Source organism: Ascaphus truei, chromosome 1 (genome assembly GCF_040206685.1).
Source record: "Ascaphus truei isolate aAscTru1 chromosome 1, aAscTru1.hap1, whole genome shotgun sequence".
Taxonomy (NCBI): Eukaryota; Metazoa; Chordata; class Amphibia; order Anura; family Ascaphidae; genus Ascaphus; species Ascaphus truei.
Window position 1 is genome coordinate 196,830,975 of NC_134483.1, and position 23,160 is coordinate 196,854,134.

The window sequence follows — 23,160 nt, forward strand, 5'->3', positions numbered from 1 at the left end:
CATTGTCTTTCAGAGTATTTTGGTGTCTGATATTGTGTGGTTGTGACATGTCAGGAAGAGGAAAGTGAATGTCAGCAGCAGCAGCAGCCGCAGCAGCAGCAGCAGCAGCAGCCTCAGTCTGGGCTGCACTTAACCAATGGTAAAATGTAACTACGGGATGTTCAGAGCAAATCTACGATGTGCAGCGCAGTGTACAGAATGTGAGTGACGCTGGCACAGCAGCTGTTTTATATACAAAGCAATGCTTAACAATAATATCATTCTGTAAATATCCTCTGAGGTTCTATTAAGTGATTGTACCTATATTATCTATTAACATAGGCATAATAGGAGTCCAGCATACTGTCCTTGGCGCTGCTGAGTAGCTCTCTTGAACCCTGAAGGAGCATTCTGTCCATTTGCCATAGAAATGCAGGAATGCAGAAGTGCACATGTGAAGATGTCACTGGTCGCTGTCTTATGGAAGCACTCCGTTTGTGTCTTTGAATATTTAGCTATATGCCTGGGGGCCTGGAAAACCAAAGCAGCTGGAGCAGGCATTGATGGTGATAATCTAACAAGTAATGCTTCCCCACAGCTGGAGACTTTAGCACAAACGGGATGCTTAGAAGGGTGATGGCATTAAAAAGTCTTTGAAGGCCCATCTAATCTTGAACAGGACGAGCACAATGCGACTGATGGGGAATTTGAGGTGTGAATAAAAACGAGATTTGTCAAAGTCAGGGTGCTGTTCCCACAATAAATTGAAGATACGAGGGGTTATTTTTCTTCTATAACACTGCCCAATACTGTCCAAGATGAAACAACGAGGAATTCTAAAGCCTTGCTAAGAAATAATTTACTGTATACTCTTTAGGCTAGGTCCCCAGTGGCTGCGATGACGACGTGCGCGGCACACACAAGGTACGACCCTCTATGGGGCTGGCCCCAGTAGCTGCCTGCGCGTCCCGGCACAATGCGCGAAGCGCGGCCACATTTTGCAAAGACAAGGATTTTGTCTTTGCTTTTGGCGACGGAGCGCTGGCCACATCACGGCGGTGGTTCAGCCAATGAGAGCGAACCAGCCACGTGATGTCACGGCGGTGGTTCAGCCAATGAGAGCGAACCAGCCGCGTGATGTCACGGCGGTGGTTCAGCCAATGAGAGCGAACCAGCCGCGTGATGTCACGGCGGTGGTTCAGCCAATGAGAGCGAACCAGCCGCGTGATGTCATGGCCATGCCCCCACCACGCCTCCCCATTGCGCGCTGCCTGGAGCCCACCAGGCGGCGCTGCTGCCGGGAACGAGCGCCGCCAGGCAGCCTGTCGCTTTTTCAAGTGACTTGAAAAAGGTAACACTAACAAAATAATTGCTCCTATTCCACAGCTCTAAATGGTAGGTTGTCTCTATGCAGCTGCTAGTAATCTCTGGTGCGGGGGATCGCGAAAGCAAATATTTAGAGCCAACAGCCCCTGACCTCCTGCCTTGCAGAATCATAGTAACCAATGGACACATTAACATATTATTTGTTTACATTGTTTGGCTTTGTTTTAAATAAGAATTGCTATCAATGAAGGTGTTTGGCTGCCAATGTTCTTAGGAATGTACCAATGTATATCTATACAGGGACAATGAAGACTTTTGGTAGAAGTTCAAATAGACTTTGCCATTTCTCTTATACAATATTCTTTATGGGCTTATTCTATACCCGTTGAAGTGGACACTTTGGCCCAGATAGAATAAGCCCCCTACTGTATGTAGGGCTACATATGGGACGGCCCATGCTAACTCTGTTCTGTGACCTCTCTTTTATCTGTCTACACGCTATCACTTTGTGACCTTTCGGCCTCAGGTATCATTTCTATGCAGATGATACACAGCTATGTATCTATTCACACCTGCAACCCAGTCCCAAGTCTATGAGTGCAGCTGAGATCCCCGGTCTGCAGTTAGCTACAGGGGGAGCGTGGCGGGGGTGCAGCCACAACGTCACCCGGCAGTTTCGCCCTCATTGGCTGAACCGCCGGGGGGGGGGGAGGCGTCAGCGCTCCATCGCGAGCACAGATTTCCTGTCTTCAGGGAAATCTGTTTGCACAACGCAGCAGGCCCGGCCCCATTGAGGGGCGGTCCTTGTCCCTTCAGCACCCGCCATAGCGGGCACAGCAGCAGGCAGCGGGGACCTGGCCTATGGGAAACTAGGGGAAGGAGGGACTAAGGCAGGGGTAGCCAACTCCAGTCTTCAAGGGCCACCAACAGGTGAGGTTTAAAGGATATCCCAGCTTCAGCACAGGAGGCTCCATCAGTGGCTCAGTCACAGACTGAATCCTTTCTATCCCACAAAGCCGCTTGGAAAGGTACTTCCCTTTTAATACCTTTATAGGCACCTTCTGATCAAATCAGTGATATTGCTTAGCTTTAGCACACAATGCTCAAGGTGCTCCATCTGTTTTGCTTCCTTATGCAGGGCAGAAGTCTTTGTCATTTGAAAATGACACTAATTACTAGCTATAGTTTTTCAGACATAAGCATTGATAGTTTTCTAGTGAGGTTTCTGCTCTCCACACTTACACTTGAGGCACCTTAAATGATCCCAAATTAGGATCATGAGAACTCCAAAAGCCTTTGTGATCTTTAATGATTGTGAGAATAGCTCCCCCAACCCCAGCCTTATACAATTGAGTATGTATGTATGTCTTTATTTATACAGCGCCATTAATGTACATAGCGCTTCACAGCAGTAATACATGCGACAATCATATAAATAACAAATAATACAAATAACAGATCATGGGAATAAGTGCTTCAGACTTAAAAAGTAACATTAAGGAAGAGGAGTCCCTGCTCTGAAGAGCTTACAATCTAATTGGTAGGTAGGGAGAACATACAGGGACAGCAGGAGGGCGTTCTGGTAAGTGCATCTGCAGGGGGCCAAGCTTTAGGCGCTGACCTGTGCTGAGGCGCGCTGCTGCTCGACAGTGAGCCCCTGCAGCCGCAATGAGAGCGGCTTTAGCAGGGGCTCGCACACGCTTGCGGAAGCGTGTGTCTTAACAAATATTACGTTTCTGAGCTCGCCGGAGCGCAGGGCCGGTCACGTGAGCGGTTCGCCCAATGAGGGTGAACAAGCTCCGTAACGTCACAGCCCCCCTCCCGCCCCCCCCGACACGCTCCCGGTCTAAGGCCAGGGAAAGCGAGCTTTCCCTCAGCCTCCGCGCGCCTCCGCACGGCTGAAGTCTGTATGGACTCAGCCTTATGTATCAGGTGTATAGTATTAGCCGTGGGTGTTGTTTGAAGGCGTGTTTGAAGGTGTATTTTAAAGGTGGATAGAGAGGGTGCTAGTCGGGTACTGAGGGGAAGGGCATTCCAGAGGTGTGGGGTAGTCAGTGAGAAAGGTTTAAGTCGGGAGAGGGCTTTAGATACAAAGGGGGTAGAGTGAAGACATCCTTGAGTGGATGTTATTTTATCAAGCTGGCACAAGTATAACAGATGCTAAATATTAGCCATGCTTTGTGGCAACTCATGCAACTCATGCAGCACACTTAAAATATGGTTTAAGTATCTTTTAGTTGCATGAGTTCCTGACATTTTATAAATGGAAACATTTCAATGAAATTCTCTTTAAAATACAATTTTCTTCAGTTAAAAAATGTAATGTGGGCATTGCTTTAAGTCTGAAGTACTTATTCCCATGATCTGTTATTTGTATTATTTGTTATATATTCAGTATGATTGTCACATGTATTACTGCTGTGAAGCACTATGTACATTAATGGCGCTATATAAATAAAGACATACATATGTAACCCTTGTCCCCCCCAGACGCATCTGTGGTGTCTAGGGTGCGTGAGGGCAGATTACATGCATAGTGGTGGTGCATATACATTCCCTGAAGAAGTAACCTAGTGTTACGAAACGCGTTGGATAAGAGGTGTCTATGCTCTTCTCCCCCCATCCTTTGTGATTCTGGACACTGTTTGGACACTGTTTATTAGTCATTTGCCTGGCGAAATATCTCTCCCCGCTGCCTTACAACTCTGGATTGACACGCACGCTGTGCGTTCCATGAGAAGCATTGCGGAAGCGGAGGTGCGACTAGTGACGTCATCGCTGAGCGCCCAACGAGGAGTGGCGGCAAATGCTGCAGTGTTCCATGGATGCTGAATCCTACGGCGTCTTTACTTACCTGTGAGCTGTATGCTGTGGGGCTCTCTCTACAAGGGACTCATCCACCTACCATCCCCTAACAGAGGACGCTGGAAGAGACTGATGAGACGACTGCTGACCCAGTGTATGCTGAGATCCATCTGAGGGTGTCGCACAGTTTCATCTCCTGGTGTGGTAAACCTATATACCAACTGCTTGTTTATTCCCTACTTGATGTACGCAGAACTATTTATTTTTAACCATAAAGTCACATTTTATACTTTAATACACTATGTGCGTTGTGCGCCTTGTTCTTTTGTTTTTTGTATAGTGGTGGTGCATACCTGCGTGGAACAGGAGGGCCAGAGCTTCCCGCGTTTCTATTGGGGAGACAGGACCAGGCTTCTGGGGTAGTAGCCTCCATGCTTTAGTGGTGCAGCGCCTCCATCCTCTATACTCCCAGGGATGTGGGATAGGACCTGTATAGAAGAACCACCCTGGTCCAGGGTTGAATGCTCCAGACTCACACAACAGTCTTTGTATAAAAGTATTGTTTCTTTATTTGTCAGATCAGCGACTCCAAATGTAGTGGCGACAGCAGTCACAACAACAACAGCAATGTCCCGCTTGTCACTCCACTCTCCTCCCTTTACAGGTCTTTCCTCCTCTCCTTCCCTCCAAGTCTCTCCTCCGACAGGATGGTCTAGGCTGGGGCGTCAATACCCCGCGGCCCACCTCAGAGGTTATCCTCTGGGTGGGGAATGGATTCTCCCCATTACCCCAGCACTGGGGTGAGGGGCATTGGTCCACCGGGTCTATGGTGCTATCAGCTCTACTGAAAGTGGCTGAGTCTCTCCTCTCCTCTCTCTGCTCCCGTACGAACTGCACAGGTGAGACCGCACTGTCTCCTACAACTCCTCGGACAGAACAGAACTCGTCACTTACAGGAGCTGGCTGCTAAAATAGAGTCAGCCCCACCCCTCATGATGTCAGCAGAACCTCCCCTCTGTCTCATGCCTGCAGCAGAGTCAGGGGCCTGCATCTACCACTCAGGGCAGGGCTTGGAAGGGGGAAAACCCATGATGACTACTGGTGCCTGCCCTTAACAGGACTTACCACAGTAGGAGGAAGATAGGTATAGCCTGTGCTGTTTACAGGGGGCTACACTTACATACACGCATCAGTATCACTCTTCAGATCATTGTGACCCCATTTAGAAGATTTATTGTAATGAATAAAAAAAAAACAACCCAGCGATCTTAGGGAAAGTGTGAACTAACAATACTGCCTCCTCTAAGTCAACTGTGAACTACTCCACTGTGAAGTACTGTATTAACATACTGTATTATTACAAGCAGGGAGTGCATATCAAAAAAGAAGACAGCCTGACACTCCAACAAGTATGACTGGATGAAGTATCAGTTTAAACTGCTGCTTTAATGAGGTGCAGGAAATAAAGAATCTAAGGGGCCTATGCAGAGAGCAGCGAATTTTAAAATTGGCGAGTTTAATAAAAAGTAGCTTTTTTGGAGAGTTTTATTCTCCATATGCAGAAATGTGCGAATTCTGCTATGTTTAACATGAATGCGTGTGGCGAGTTTAAATTGGCGAGATGCGCGCTGCAGAAATGTGTTAAAAAAAAATTGCGCCTTTTTTTTTCCTTTCCTATGGCCGCGAGCAGCAGCTTCTTGCCAACTTTTCCTGGCGAGGCAAAAAGGAGACAATCGCGCCATTTTATTGGCGCGAACAGCCGCTAGATGCCGTTCGCGCCTCTCTGCATTAGGATATTTTTTAAACTGGCGAGATGGAGGTTCTCGCCAGCCGCGCGGCGAGTTTTAGAAATAGAAAAAAAAATTGGCGCGTTTTTCGTAACTCGCCATTTTCTGCTGTTTTCTGCGCGATTTTCTCCAAAAAATGGCGAGTTTTGAAATAGCGCTGCTCTCTGCATAGGCCCCTATGTATTATAAGGTCAGTATGAGCACAAGTTGCACAGAAGGTCTTATTTACAAAGGTGCTGCATGTGTTCTAAATTCCCCCCGTCCTGATCTGCGATTCGGGTCCTACTATAAATATGCATATGGATGAGCCCAAGATATATAAAACTACAACTTAATGTGTGAGTCAGATATGTCACTTTGCCCCCAATAGACTACATCAATAGACATGATGATATACATTATATTAGAGGTAAAAATAAATATGTTGAACATATTAAAAAATGTGGTGAATTATGATAAATATTCAATAAACATAAATAATATCAATTCAAAATATTGTATAATAGAAGAATCGAAATAGTTGTTATTAATAAACCTTACAGACTATAATTTCTATAAACATAAAAGTTGTAATGTGTGTTGACTCTAGCTTAACCAAATGTAACTCCTGTGTATGTTCGGCAACACCACACACTGCCCCTCAATGACTTAAACTCCAGAGATATGTGATCAGCTTAAGCCAGTGAGAGAGCTGGTGTCCATAGACACTGAAGCCGTGCGGAGGCGCACTGAGGCTGAGGGAAAGCACCGCCTGGCCTGAGAGCGCGCGCCGTCTGTGGGCGTGTCTGGGGGGCGGGCCAGTGACGTCACGGAGCTGGTCCGCCCTCATTGGGCGAACCGCTCACGTGACCGGCCCTGCGCTCCCGTGAGCGCCGAAACTAAAGATTTGTTAAGACACACGCTTCTGCAAGCGTGCGGGAGCCCCTGCTAAAGCCGCTCTCATTGCGGCTGCAGGGGCTCACTGGTAAGCTTGCGCGCGCCTCAGCACGGGACAGCGCATAAGCGCTGACCATGCCCGAGGCCTTAGGTCTCGCTCATGGTGGTGGCGCGGGCGCACGCACTCCTGCAGCCCCAGCGGTGTGCACTAGGCTGCAGGAGATTGGGGGGGCGATTGGGGGTGTGGTGTACGCGTCACGGACGCCTCACAAAGCTGTTTAGCCCTCATTGGCTGATCCAGCTTACGTGATGCTGATGTCACGCGACTGCAGCCCGAAATCACAAATGTACTTGTCAGGCCAAAATGGAGCTGCGTTGACGCGCTACAGCACTGCAGGTACTTGAGGAACTACAATTGGAAGAAAGGTAAGAGTGCCGGACGTGCGCACGAACGCAAACGCACGTAGCGACGCCGCCACCATGAGCGCAGCCTAAGAGAGGGAGTGAGGCTGGAGGGCATCCAGATCTGTACGGAGATGGGACTGTGAGGTGCTTGCAGAGCCATCAGCAGGGGCCTGACAGAGACCTGGGGAGTGGACAGAGTGGTTAGAGGAGCCTGAGGAAGCCCAAGAAAGGGCGAAACCCGTAGCTCAAAACCCCCCAGTGTTTTGAACCTTTGCAGCCACCGTCTGGAGTGGGACAAGGGAAGCGCAGCACTACATCCGGACGCGGAGGGAGTTTGCTGCAAAACCACGAGTCCTGCATTATACAATATTCCCTATAGACTGGCTTTTTTATCTGTTATAGCGCTGCTCACTTGTTGAGTTAGCAGCATTTTTTTGTTTATTGTTTCAATAAATACCTTGGCTTTTACCTCTGATTTAAGACCTTTACTTACCTTTCTGGGGTGAGACTTCATCACCCTATTCTGCTTTGGACTACGATTTGGAGACTGCAGGAGGAGCAACAAAGATACCATTCTAAGTGTGTGCTCACACTTGGCCGTGTGAGTATTAGTACTCTGTTACAAACCTTCCATTCCATTACTTATTTTTTTAAGTAGAGACCTTCTAACTCTATTGGAGAGGCTGAACCGTTTCCTGGAGCCTAAAGAAGCATCCCCAAAGACTGCACTCACACCTGTCCGTGTGAGTGTTTATAGTGCATTTTAGCCCTGTTTTTACTCCTTGGGACATTTTTAAACTTTTTAAACTGTTTATGTATTCTGCTCATTTGTTCATTCGTTTATCCCGAGGGTGACACCACATCAAAGAAGAAGGAGAAGAAGTTCGCAGACGGAGAGTGAAGAAAGACTCCACAAGACAGAGAGAAGACCTAAAGATACCTTGATGCGACAGCATTTGCACAGGGCCGTGTGAGTGTTAAGAGTTAATACACGCTTTAAAACACCATTGTCATTGCTTCAGGGCTTAACACACCTGAACCATATTGTGTTCCATTTCACCCTTCCACCTGTGCTCCCCCATCTCTCTCTCTTGTTTCCCTGTTTTACTAAGGATCCTGGGTAGATCCTTTTTTGGGGTTGTTTGAGTCATAGGAGGAGACAAAGAAGCAGAGGGATACCTTATGAACTTCTAAGGTTGTTATTATACCTTTATCCCGTACTTAATATACATACAGGTAGCGCCCGGGTTTTCTCTTTCCATAACATACCCGGCGGAGTAGCCAGCACCACTGCAAGATGCCCTCAGTGTGGCATACACCATCTGTGGGCTGTGGAGTCGTTTGTGCCTGGGCACGCCGCGGAGACGTGAGGAGAGACAGCCAAGCTGACGGCTGGAGCCTCGCCCAAAGTGAAAAGGAGAAGGCCGATCCCGGAGAATGGGGATCCCTACTGATGATAGCACCGGGAAAGAGTGAAACTGGGGCCTGCAACCGCAGCGAGAACCCGGAACCTCGCTGTCGGTCCCCTGCGGAGGTACCCCTACCAGCGTCGGAGTTTGCCTCGTCGGACGAAGAGCAAGCAAGCCCGACATCGGTGGTGATGCGCCTACCGGCGGGCCACTACAGCGGTGCTGAAAAAGAGACAGCACTTACCTGTGATGTGGAGGAGCCGAGTCTCGAGAGTTCTCGATTACCTGCGCTGATGTGACCGGAGCGGATGAGTCCCACGGCTGTGGCGACTTCCATCAAGAAAGGAGAAGAGTACCTCATCGCAAGCCAGCAGAGTGGTGAGACACCCTCTTACCTACCACAGGCTCCAATGGAGGCGACGGAGAAGGAAGGCCCAGCCAAGGCCCAAGCAGAGCTCCAAAGTGTACCATCACATCCGGCGCTGGACGTCGAACTGAAGGAAGAAGTTCCGGTGGGGGACCCCACCCAAGATGGCGCCTTGTCCCGCGAGATTGATGACGTCACTTCCGGCAGACACAGCGGAGCCGGTTGGAAGCAACCAGCATCATCGCGACCGCCGTGCTTCACCAGGTTGTCCGGAAACGAGATGGGCAAGTGTCGGCAGGCCACGAGGAATCCGGGGAACCAGGAGAAGGGTGAGCCTGACCTGCCCAACGCAGGCACCGGCCAGGGTATTGCCAAACTGCGGATCGTGAAACCGCATCGCCAGCACATTTCTCCCTTTGCCCTGCCCCCGGCCATTGCTCAAACCCCTGCCCCTGTCACCTCGTCATCTGGGTCCCTATCTAGCCAAGAGTGGTCTGGGGAGTCCCGGGACACATCTGAGGAACGGACTGGGGGTAATGTTTTACCTCTGATGAGGGATCGGGGAGGGAAATGATTCCGTCTGGGATGTCTTCAAGAATGAGTTCTACCGATTGTAATGCTAAGGTGAGGGGTAGGCCTAAACTTATTGGGTCGGGTTCTAGATCCACGGGAACATCAGGTGTTTCTTCTGGGGGAGAACCGGAGGAAAAGTGAAATAGCTGTTTCAGTGAGGGAGCAGGTTGTAGAGCAGGAAACCAGATGGTGGGCATCCATGTTTGAGGGGTAAAATATTTTATAAATAAATAAATACATTTCAGCTCTTTCCCATACCCCCGAGAATTCCAACTTTAAATTCCAAAAAGGGCTATCTGTCGCCCACATAAATATCCGGAGCCTGTTGCCCAAACTGGACGAACTAAGGGCATGGTGCCTTATGCATACACCCAAAGCCATCGTTCTTACAGAAACATGGCTAACCCCTAAAACCCCCAGTGTAAATATCGCCATTCAGGGATACTCCATTTCTAGGAGAGATAGGTCAAAGAGAGGAGATGGGGTGTTATTTTATATTGCAGACACTTTACAATTCACACTGTTAAATTGCCCCCCAAGCCCAACCTCTTTTGAAATTCTCATTGGCAAAATCTGCCTCCTCTTTTCTAAGCCCATCTTGCTTGCTGGCATCTACCGCCCCCCTAAAGCACCTCTATAATCCCTGACTGATATCACCCAGTTTCTTGGCTCCATTTCCTCTCTGAATGAGAAGAGTGAGCTGCTAGTTCTTGGGGATTTCAACTTCAATTGGCTTGACCCTAAAAACCACAAAATCCAGATACAAATCGCTTAACCTATCGCACCTTATTTCCCAACCCACACGGACAAACCTGAAATCGCACAACCATTCCTTGCTAGACTGGATTCTCTCCTCAAACCCCAGCAGAATCCAATCCTCTAGCATCCTTCCTGATATTTTCAGTGACCATGCAATAGTGTACTGTGTAAGGAAAATTAAACCACCCTATTCAAGCCCTAAAGTTCTCCTCACTAGAACATTTAGAAACTTTAACCCAAAACAGTTTCTGGATGACCTTACCAACTGCCCATAGCACAGAATCGATTTAATTCCCGACCCTGATTCTGCGCTCGACTATTTCCAATCCGAGTTCTTAAAACTCTGCAATACCCATGCTCCACTATGCAAAATAAGGGTATGAGGAGCCCACCTTCCATGGGTTACAACTGACCTTATAGCACTCTACCAGTTCAGGGATACCTTGTGGAAAAGCTACAAAGTAACTGGCACTACCAAGGATCTCAATCACTACAGATGCCTGCGGTACATGTGCACAATGCAAACAAGGCACGCAAAAGTACAATATTACTCTGACAATCTCCACCAGAATACATCAAACCCAGCTAATTACTTGGAAGGTTATCAACAATATATTCCAGCCTTCTAACCATCAGCAACCAAGTAATATCACTAAGGGGGATATTACTCTGACAAACCCCACTGACATTGCAAATACATTCAATGATTACTTTGTGGGGTGTGCCACAAACTTATTAGCGAAACGCAGCCCAAACCACAAACCTGAATCTCATCCTGGGAGTACCCACATAGCCCCACCCCCTCCCAAACTGCCCACAATTTTCAATTTGGTCCAGTATCCGAAGAGGAGATTACATAAGCGCTCCTCAAATTAAAACTAAGTAGCCAATGTGGACCTGATTTACTACAATCTAGGTTCCTACGACTTGGTGCCCCAGCCATTGCCAAACCAATTGCTTCCATAGTCAACTCTATCCTGTCTGCAAGCCATATCCCTAAGACCTGGAAAACTGCCACAGTTGTCCCAATCTTCAAAAGTGGGGACAAAAACACTGTCTCAAACTACAGGCCAATCTCACTTCTCCCAATTCTATCCAAAGTCATGGAAAAATGTGTCCACTGCCAATAAGCGATTACTATACCAAGACAAATTTCCCTAGCCAATTCCAATCTGGCTTTCGCCCCAAACACTCCACCGTAACTACCCTGCTAAAAGTTTGCAATGAAATCCAGTGTGGAATGAAACGGGGACAACTCACTGGTGCAGTATTCCTAGATTTTGCCAAGGCTTTTGATACTGTTGATCATGCTATCCTGCTTAAAAAACTCCAGAGCTCTGGAATAGGGAAGCATGCTTTAAACTGGTTTCAGTCCTACCTATCAGGTAGATCCAACATGTGTCCATCTCAGGCTCTAACGCCAGCCCCCTGGATATCACCTGTGGTGTCCTGCAAGGCTCTGTTATGGGGCCCCTACTCTTCTCAGTGTTCATCAATGATCTTCCCACAGCTTGTAAGGAAGCCTTAATACACATGTATGCAGATGACACAATCCTATATGCACACAGCCATAGCGTGTCTGACCTTCAACACATACTTCAGTCTGACTTTTTGAGACTCGAAAACTGGATTTCCCAAAACAAACTGTTTTTAAACACTGACAAGACTGTAACAATGGTATTTGGAACCAAGACTAAATTTTTAAAGCTTCCAGCGACTGAGCTCCAGATTAGAACCAACGCAACACCACCCTAACGCCTGTCACTAGTTTTAAATACCTGGGCTTATGGTTTGACTCCCACTTAACATTCGGGATGCACATTGATACCCTGACAACCAAGACCTATGCCAAACTAGGGATACTTTACAGGAACAAATCCTCCCTAAGTCTCCTGGTCAGAAAGCGTATCGCACAGCAGATGCTAATGCCAATTATTGACTATGGAGACATAGTATATGGCTCGGCACCTCAAACCCACCTTAGCAAACTTGACACCCTCTACAATTCAATTTGTCGTTTTATTCTCCAATGCAACTGCAACACACATCACTGCGAAATGCTCAAAGAACTAGATTGGTAATCACTCGAGTCTAGGCGCAAAGTTCACCTTTCCTGTCTTGCCTTCAAATTCTTTCTGAGCAAGCTACCCGTCTATCTGAACAAGCTCCTCACCCCTACCACATGCAGCACTTATCATCTGAGATCAGACTCCAAAAGACTGTTCATGGTCCCAAGGCTCAACAAAGTATCCGGCCATTCCTCCTTCTCTTACCGTGCACCCCAAAACTGGAACAACCTACCAGAGACTCTCACATCCACCACCAGTTTAACTTCTTTCAAATCTAAGGCTGTCTCACATTTTAATCTGGTCTGTAACTGTTTCATACGCCCATAATATATATTTTCTTTAACTGTGCATGCAATGTCTTGTATATAATGTATACCCTATTCATTTATGTAACTGTATTTGTAACCATGTATTATTTGTCTTAACTCTGTGCCCAGGATATACTTGAAAACTAGAGGTAACTCTCAATGTATTACTTCCTGGTAAAATATTTTATAAATAAATAAATAATAAGGATAGACATAAGGTGAAGCTCAAGGATAGACATAAGGCAGTGCTCAAGTATAGACACATGGTGATGCTCAATGATAGCCATAAGGCAATGCTCAATAAAAAAGAAAGCCAAGGACCAAACAGAGTCTGAGATTTTACAGCAGATAGGAAATGGACAGAATAATAAGGGCCAAGTAGTTCTTATCTGCCATCAAAATCTATGTTTCTATGAGAAAAATGTGGGATACTGGGTACAAAAGCCTGACCATTTTATGGATGCTGGGAACGAGAAAGATGACCTTCCCATATGAGTATCAAACAGGTGTCCTTCAAATGAAGGAAGAAAGCAGTCCGAGATAAAACGGTCAAGACAAAGGTCAGGGTTGCAGACTAAAACGTTGATCCTCTTCTATTAAATGATTTTCCATATTTGAACTAGTCCTCTGGAGTTTTTCTTCCTTCATTTGAAGGATACCAGTTTGATACGGAGTGTGCCTTCACCGGCGACGGGTGCGCACCCGAGGTGTCACGGTAGACTCGAGGGAGTGCACCTTTTTTTGTACAACTTCCCATGAGTACAACATTGCACTCCGAAACTATGTTTGTCTGCAGCAGTGAACTGGATTACTAAATATACTCCAGACCAAATTAGAAACACACCACCACTTGAGGGGAATTGAAGAAATTGTGCAAAATAATAATCTGAAAACAGATCAACCGTTGGGTTTTGAAAAGAAACAAAATATAATCTTGTAGGAAAAAGCATACGAAAATATTTTGGCAACAGCCTACATATTGAAGGCAGCACAGTATCGGAAAGAACTACCAGCAGTTTAAATGTGACAAATGAACACAAACACATATACTGTAAAGTCAAAGTAGTGTCTGCAAAGTATGTGGCCTGGTTATTTTTTTAAGAGTAAACCTGCAGCATTAATCCCTATTCCCTGCCTAGGTGATAAATGCCACCAGCAAGGGCGAGAGACCTCCTTCCAGAGGATAAACAAAATACTCCTGGAAAACGCTCTTGACTAATTACTTCCTTAGACAGCATGTATTGACCAGCCTCAGAAAACAAGCTCGGGTTTGTGGCCTAAAAGCCAGACAAGTCTGTTAAAGGAGCAGTCCCAAATAGTGGGCAAAAAAATAAAAAGTAAAACAAAAAAAAAAAATGAAAAGAAACAACGTATCAATGTAATTGCCTATAAAGGTACTTGTTTGTTTCTTATTGCAAATTGTATGATGTTCATACTAATGATGGCATCATTATTCCTTTAACTAAAGAAATATAAATCTGCAGATTCTAGTGTTTAACAGTGTTATCACCAAAATGCATTAGAGATTGAATAAACTTTCCAAAAGCATTAGGTTACCACTGAAACAGTAACTTTTTTTTAGGGTGCACGTTACCTGCATTTAACCTATAAAATATGTCACTGCAATTTACCACTTTCGTCCTTGGAAGGAATGTACCATTAGGTTTGGCCCCCGTTGATGGCTATGTGTGTCAGTGTGTGAGTGACTGATATACACGCTGTGACACAGTGATACTGACACACACACACTGACTCACACACACACACACACACACACTGACTGACACTAACACACACACACAATGACTGACTGACATTAACAAAAACACTGACTGACACTAACACACACACACAAACTCCTCCCCTGCCACAGGTTAAGCTGCATTGGATCAAGTGAGACCCGGGGTGGGTGGTCACGGAGAGCTCCTTCCGCCGCCCCTCAGTGCCTCACTTCTGACACTATTCCCCTATTGTGCCTCCTTCCTGCCAGCTCCGCAGTGCAACGCTGACTTACCTGAATGCTAGTCACCACTACCAGCAACCCATACTGCTTTATGCAGGATCAGTGAGCATTGGGACCAAGGCACGAGAGGCGGGACAATGCAACATAGGTGCCACAGTGAATTTTTGGGCACATGTATGCATTGGGAGTGAAACAGCATTGTGTTGTCATGTCCCTCAAAGCAAACTGGTTAGATAATATTGTGGTGCTGAAGCAGTATTTAGTGAAATGCCAGCAGAGCGGGTTACACAACTTTATTAAAGAGAAAAAATATAAGGGACATTCTAAATTCAATGGAATTACAACATGGTAAATAGATACCAGTTTTAATTAAAAGAGCTATATCAAGGAGATGTACCTTGGAAGTAAATATAAATGTGTCATATTTAGAAAACTAATGAGCTATGGTACCATGCAAAAAAAAAAAAACGATTGAGAAACAGTGTGATAATAGCACTGGTTTAATTGCATTTTCTAATTCCCAATTTAAAAGGTTGCCCTGTTGTGTAGACCTTTGTTGATTTAATGAAGTTTGTGATCTGCTTTATTTGTGCCTTTTCATTTTGCAGTCTGCATGCAGTAACAGTAGGGAATGGTAGCTACTGCATGTACAAAAATGTTTGGGGTTAGGTGTTTGGTTTCCAGAACATTGTGGTTATTGGTGTTAAAATGTTGAAATGCACTAGTCTGCAGCCAAGCTAATAATGAGGATACCTCACAGCTCTGAATGTGGTCTGCATCAAACCAATCCACAAGCTGAGTCGTTCTCTGCTATATCCGCGCATGAAAAACAGGGCCAAAAGTTTTGAGAGGATTAACTTTTATATGCATAATAGAAAAACTCCAAAAATTGCTTCACATTTCATTTTTGAATAGCAGACAGGTTAGAAAATGTCGTATTTCATAAGGGAATCACAGATACTACAAGAATATGACGAGCTTTAGCATATGGCCGTGAAGAACATTCATGTGAATGGCAGAGACAAGAGATACACATCATAGCTCAGCACGTTACAGTGAGCAGGGGCGGCCAACTCCAGTTCTCAAGAGCTACCAACAGGGTTAGGTTGTCACGATATTCCAGCTTCCGCACAAGTGGCTCAATCAGTGGCTCAGACAAAACCGGCACCACTTGTGAAGCAAGGATATCCTGACAACCTGACCAACTGGTAGCTCTTGAGAACTGGAGTTGGCTACCCCTGTAGTAGAGGCTGTGCTGTTAATTGTTGATGGTGTAAATATTTGGGGGGGGGAGGGGGAATATGAATCAAGTGTCAAAAACAAGGTACAAGTTGCATTTGGGGGTCACTTTGCGTTATTATTCTGTCATTTGTGTCACACATGCCTTTCTTTATTGTATCCGCGAAACATCTGCATTTTCCAGCACAAACACCAGTTCCTGCAAATAACATATTTTACACAAAAGTGGTTCACCTTATTGTCATACTGGGTCAGATTCTATTTATTTCAGTTTTCTGGCATTTTTACATCTACGTTTAAAGTCCCTAAATCATTTACTACCACACAGGAGTGGTAACCTGCATTCATCTCTGCACAGCTATATCCCAATTATTCCACTTACCCTTGGGAGTTGGCACAAGCCGGTCATGGCTATCCACTTGCCCCAACGGGTCATTTATATCCGGTAAATCCATTTCACCTGCAAAAAATGAAAGATAGCATTTAAAACCAGTCCGTTCACATTGTCCTACATGAGTGTTTCGAGGTGTTATGTCAAAGTGTAAAAGCCTTGTTTTATTCTTGTCCCCGTATAAACATTATAACTTAACCATTCCCAGTCTGCGGTGCCACAGCACCTAATGCTGTGCAAAGCGGACCCTTCAGCCACTCACTGAAAGTTACGGTTACAAGAGGACTTTGGAAATACTTTTCGTGATTGTGCTTGAAAAGTCCTTAATTGTAAGCCAAGTAACACATGAGAACGGCTCACGATCGTTCGCCAGCGTGATGAATTGGAGAAAAGAATTTGAACAAATGCAGATTTCATGCGAGGAGTTCAGGCCATTATTTTCTTACGGCACATTATCTGGGCAGGAATTCCTTTCTCAGCCTCATTAAAACCAATCCTGCCTGTTAAATATACTTCTATTCAGATTCTAATTTCATTTTGTACGTCCATTAATTTCCTAATTGCAATAGAACACTTGGTCACATGCTTTGCCTTTGGCGAGGCCAAAAGGTTCTACTGTTACATAAAAACATTTGTAATCCGTTTTATGATTGCTTTCTTTGGCGCACTACAAAATGTTTATTTTCACAATGTAATGGCATAGTACTTAGGAAAAATGGACTGGCTTGAGAAAAACTACAATGGACACATTGTGCACCAATGCAAATACTTCTAAGTGGTGGCTTAAATATATATCTCGCATACCCCCGGGTAGGCTCTCAAGAAGAATGTGCGGGTTATAACTTAAGAAAGAACTAAAGCATGTAAGGTAAATTTATATTTCTCCAATTTAGATGCTTTGTAAGAGGTCTCTTCTTATGAAAGGTTTGGCCAGATATTCATTCTGTAGGATCCTTCAGCAGATCACTGATAGAGATTAGTCAGGTCCACTCTAAAGCCTCTGCCCTCTAAAGCCGCTGCCGTGGCTGTCTGTAAACACGATTGCTTTAAAAGTAGCCTGATAGTAAAACACAGAGGACTTTGAACTAGAAGGTTCACTTTGAGACCGAATGCATTCCTTGTGGCCAGCAGGAAAGTGACGAAACCGTCTAACTACATTTGCAGGGCATGGTTAATTATGACTGTTAATTCTATGCTATTTAGTCCCTCATCTACTGAGCAAGACTAAACTGTAATTTATATAAATGATGGGGTAAATAGCCCCATTATACAATAATGTTAATTTAGTTGGATACGAATGTATAATGCCAAGTCTTCCAGACCTTTTCACACTGTAGATGGTAGTCGACAGCATGAAAAACAAATGAAAACAAGTGAAGTATGGATTCATAGACACAAATCATGTCACAATACAGGCAGTCCTCGGTTATCCAACGGAATCCGTTCTGGAAGTAGCGTTGGATAGTGAACCCGTTGTAAAGTGAGTAGCATGTTAATCAGTGTCGGTGAGCGTTGGATAACGCATTCAGGCTTCGGATAACACATTCCGGCATCGAAAAAAAGCCCATAGGGTTGCATTGTAAAGCATTGGATATGCCATTCGTTGTAAAGTGAAACGTTGGATAACGAGGACTCCTGTAACTTGATGATCCCAGTTTGCATTTTGAGGCTTAGTTGTAAAAAAGAAAAGAAAAAGGTGTAATCTGCCTACGACTACTGATGTAACCAACCTTACTGTTCTCATGGCAACGACCACGCTGATTGGGGCCCGGAAGAATAGAATGAAAAGAATGGACCCCCCATAGGGCCATCGCTGCAGCCACGCCCCTCTCCTTGCTTTTCTACATTTCCTCCGTGGGGATGCTGGCTACATCTGTACTTTAGTCCCAATGTCACTAAAGCAAAACTCGGCCAACACACTAGTGACCCTTACTACATTCACTACCAGTGGGATGTCTGATCCGCACTGTGAGTCTGGCTGAGGTGACAGTTACTGCTCTAACCGTCATGGCGTGATTTCTCTAGAGGAAACAATATGTGACACATACATATGTCATTAAAAGAACCAACGCTGTGTCCTTGGAATAGGATTCAAAAAGTGTGGGTAAATATTCTACAACATAAGAGTATATTAAATACAGACCCACAACATAGATTCATCTGAACGTAGGGCAGCTGCACAAGACTCTAGGCAGAAGAATCATAAGTAAACACACATTAAACATGTTATCAGGTCCTGGCGGTCTCTTGCTTTCAAAACAAATCAAACCAACAGTTGCTTCACCGCACAAATAATTTTATCTTTATTTGCTTGACCCTTCAGTGCTCCAACAAACACTGAACACGCCCAGCATACATCTTTACTTCACAGAGACACTTGAACAGGTCATGTTATTAATTCCAGCTACCAGTAAATGGGGATGTATGCAGCTGCCTAATCTGCAGTGCTAACATGATGTTTGCACAAAAGCCGAGCCCAACTAATTGCATCTGTGCATTTGATTAGAGTTTCTTGGGTGACATTCAGAGACATTTGTTCAATCTCTTTTCTATTCACAGGGCTCAATTCTTCTTTAACACACAATTCAATTTCCATTCAATGTTTATTAAGTTAGTGCTCTAATTAGACAGCCCTTTTACTCGTGTAGGGAGTTGCAAACTGCCAAACCCCCACAGCTGGAGCCTTGCGATATGTGGCACACAAAGTTCTCACAAAGTATTCAGGCTGCTTTCATTTGATATATTTTAGACTGTACATGGGACCATTGTCCATCCACCTTTAAAATAATGTGAATAGATGGTTTTGTTTGAAATCTTGTGTTTCTAGACACAAACGTGTTACCAAGCAGCTCTACCATGTTTACGCTAACTTAAATCCAGTGGCTTTAAAGGGCAAAGAGCTGCAGTCAGGTGTGGGAAGTGACCCCTTGACCTTTCAGTGCTAATGACTATGGTACATATTGACATGCCGACGTTTTTTGAGTTATCTACTAGGCTTTTTTCATGAAACCATTCGCCCTATTATGTTTAGTTGGTGGTCTGTGTAAATTCTTATGGTTTCTTCTGTCTGAACTACATGCTATTTACCTAAGGATCTATGTAGTACCAGGTAGCTGAAAAATAAGTGCCACCAGTCATCTCAACTTAACATATCTCTCTAATAATTACACCCTGAAATAAATAATCAAGTGTCGTGCCTAGAATAATAAAAGTCCAATTAAAAGGTAAACTGTTAAAATATATTTTTTGGACCCGGTAAGCGGGACAGATGTTAAAACGTGAAACCATACTTGAGTAACACAAATCTCCCAAAAGAGCAAATTCTTTATTTCAATACCGTCTAATATTTTCTGCGTAAAAATTCACTTTGTTGACCTTCTAAGAAATTCCAACCTTTGGTGCTCCTCAGACAATGAGCCTACTGTACACTTTGATTCAGCTGCCAATCTGATTACTTTGGCTGTGAGAGAAACCGGCTACTTAGCTTACTGAATCAAGGCCTTTCATTGAAATTTGTCTTCCCCCCTCCTCAGCCTCAGTATTACTGGCAACTGATTGCGGTGGTTTTGGCAACCGTGTCAAGGTGGTTAACAGCCTACAAAGCTGAAGTTAGAGCCATATGATCATTACAGCCATATAATTGTTATGGTAAATTCTATGCTTTCACTGTCGGATATCAGCGTTTTCCTTGTATTGTTTTGCCCATTTGTGTAAAAAGATCTACAGTCTATGTACTTTTGGATTTTTATTACTCAGTGATTTGTTAATTGATCTACAATCTATGGACTTTTATATTTTTATGGCTCAATGACTTGGTAATTTGGTATTAATGTATATCTCTGATATATATATATATATATATATATATATATATATATATATATATATATATATATATATATATATATATTAATATATATATATATATAATATATATATTCCAAATTAAGAGCAACATTAAGCAAATATAAAATCATTTGATGCAGTGCTTTGCAAAGAATGACATGTTAATGACGGTTAATCTCTCATTAAAAATACACTTTACAAAAACATCTCAACAGAACTGGGGAAGGTCTTCAGAGCACCAGTGCCCCAGTCTGTGCTCCAAAAGCTGCCTGGCTACGGAAGAAATGCTGTCTGCTAGCAGTGATCGGAGGCGCGGGGGTGTGGCCTAAACGGGGCTCGGAGCAGAGATGTTTTGATCTATACAGTTGACTAGAATGAATCCTGCAAGCGTGGATACAGGGGGGTCACTGTTTGTTAGTCAATCACACAAGTTTGAATGTATTGACTCCAAAGGCAGATTTTCTCTGCCCCTTTGTACCAGAGAGACATAAACAGACACGGTACCAGGTAAAGGGTTAAACCATGACACTCCGGCCCTCACCCCCTCTGTTACCGGATCACTTAGTTCCCAGCTCACTTCCCCATATAAAAGCCTTAAAACAGGGATTATACCCAGAGTTTTACTGTTTTACTGTAGTTGCCAAAATCCAGTCTCTGATTGGCTCCCTGGCGCACCATGTGACGCGTTGCCGCACGGGAACACAATCCTGTTGTATCCCCTGCTGGCTGACGCTTCACAGTAAGCAGTGAGCCAGGAAGCGAGGGGGCACTGGGGACAGCTAGGGAGGAGGTAAGGGGCTGGTGAGAGACGCGTGCGCCGCCGGTTGCAGCGGGGACCTAAGCTTACTGCATATGTTTATTAAAGGCCAATAACGTTAAGTCATGTGTTCTCCTGCAATGAGCATTGCATTACTATAATGGCCATTAGTGGTAATTACATACCAAAGAGGCATTAGCCTAACATTATACATCCACTAAAGTCAATTAAGCTAAACACTGAGAGTGAGAGAGTGAGAGAGAAACTAATTTGGTAGAGCACCCATTAACTTATACACCTCCGAAAACACTCCTTTATACAACTCATGGGGGCATACATGTGAACACACCTGAGATACCTGGCCAATATAATAATTGAAATTATTTGAATATACTTTACAAATCCAAATTTGCTTATATCCCAGGTATCTAAGGTGTGGTTACAGGTATCTATCACCATGTTCTACAGTAGTGTTTGGGAAGGTATTTCAATCAATGTGTACTCTACAAAATGAGTCTCTCTCTCGCTCTTCCCTCCGTCTCTTACAAAACCTGTAAGGCCATACAACAGCAGGGATGGGAAAACCCAGGGCGGCTGGCCTAATATTTGCCCCCTAGCCCCTGTGTTGTGGTGCTGACTAATCTGTCAGTCATCGCTGAGACCGGCAGCAACACGCCCTATCCGGCTTCACCAATGCGACAGTGACACAGAATGGGGCGCGCTGAGACCGGCAGGAGTGGTGATTGACAGGTAAAGTCACAGCTGTGTTGCTAAATGAGGAGTGCGGAGGTTGAAGGAAGGGGCAGTGGAGAGCAGGTGGCAAAATGTACAAGAGTTGGTACACCCCAGCTTTAAATTAGATCAGTGTCAGAGGGAGGGGGGAAGGAGTTTCAGTGTGCTGCTTTGTGTAATTATGTGGTGTGCTGTGTATGCTTCAGTGTCTGTCTGTGTGCTGTGTCAGTATCTGTCCGTGTGCTGTGTCAGTATCTGTCCGTGTGCTGTGTCAGTGTCTGTCCGTGTGCTGTGTCAGTGTCTGTCCGTGTGCTGTGTCAGTGTCTGTCCGTGTGCTGTGTCAGTGTCTGTCCGTGTGCTGTGTCAGTGTCTGTCCGTGTGCTGTGTCAGTGTCTGTCCGTGTGCTGTTTGTTAGTGTCTGTCCGTGTGCTGTGTCAGTGTCTGTCTGTTTGTTGTGTCAGTGTCTGTCCGTGTGCTGTGTCAGTGTCTGTCCGTGTGCTGTTTGTCAGTTTGCTGTGGGCTATGTCGCTGTGGGTCAGTGTATGTCAGTCAATGAGTGTGTGTGTCACAAATATACACACAAACTTATAGAGCAGCCACCACAGCCACAGTGGAAGTGGGGGGTAGGTGGGAGGAGTTGTCAGAACATCTTCTCTCCGCCCCCAGCGCTCAACAAAAGTTTGGGTCACACAATTGTGTCTGGCTCCTAAGTTTTTACAATTCTTTGTCCACCCCTGAGGTAATGTCACGTTATGATCCCTGATTTAACGGAGCGTTGTAGATCTAGCCCTAAATTGTGAGTCATTGACTCATCATTTCTTCACACTTACTACTGTGAACAACAGTCTACTGTGATACTTTTACTGGAAATATACCATTATTGATGGACAATTAGATGTACTCAAAAGTATCATTATGCTTGTATATTATACTATGTATACTACTGCCAAAACGAAACAAGGGTAAAATATAATTGAATACATCTAGAACTTGTAATTAAATAAAATAACAATGTACAGCCTACTGCTCAAAAAAAGAAAAAAATATATAAAATATATATATTAATATAAGAAAAGTTTACATACAGTGTCCAAACATTCAATATCTGTTGTTTGCTCTTCTGCCATTCAGAATGAACGGACTCGGATAAGTAATCTTTTCTGTCTATGCAGGAAGCAAGTCTACTGACATTCTTCATTCCTCGGTGTCTTAGAAATATAATGTAATACTGTACAAAGTTGGAGTCAATTCTTGAAAATATAACTCTCAACCATAGAGAGGATACAAAAAATAAATAAATCAGTGATGTTAATAATATGAGCTTTGTACACCCATTTGTATGACTTCAGTCTTTGAAACACTTTATTGCAGAAACTTCTCGGATGTAAAATAAGTTGAATATAGCGAACAGCAACCCACCTCTGTCAGTCTTACGATCCCTTATGTACACAGTTCACATTGTTTAGTTAATCTGCTAAATACCTTACATTCTTCCTCCAAAAACAACATGTTGCTTCAACTCAAGCTGAATGACTACATTCTGCCATTATTCAGGTGATCAGATCACAT

The 23,160-nt window shown here is 44.6% G+C and overlaps 1 protein-coding gene across 1 annotated transcript in view; it reads right to left on the reverse strand.

The window, feature by feature from the left end:
• Positions 1-16,348, reverse strand: part of ROR2 (receptor tyrosine kinase like orphan receptor 2) — a 77,912-nt gene extending 61,564 nt beyond the window's left edge. The window contains exon 1 of the mRNA XM_075600054.1: positions 16,248-16,348. Coding sequence (XP_075456169.1) covers positions 16,248-16,320 — 73 coding nt within the window. The 5' untranslated portion in view covers positions 16,321-16,348. The remainder of the gene's footprint in view (positions 1-16,247) is intronic.
• Between the last annotated feature and the right edge of the window lie 6,812 nt (positions 16,349-23,160).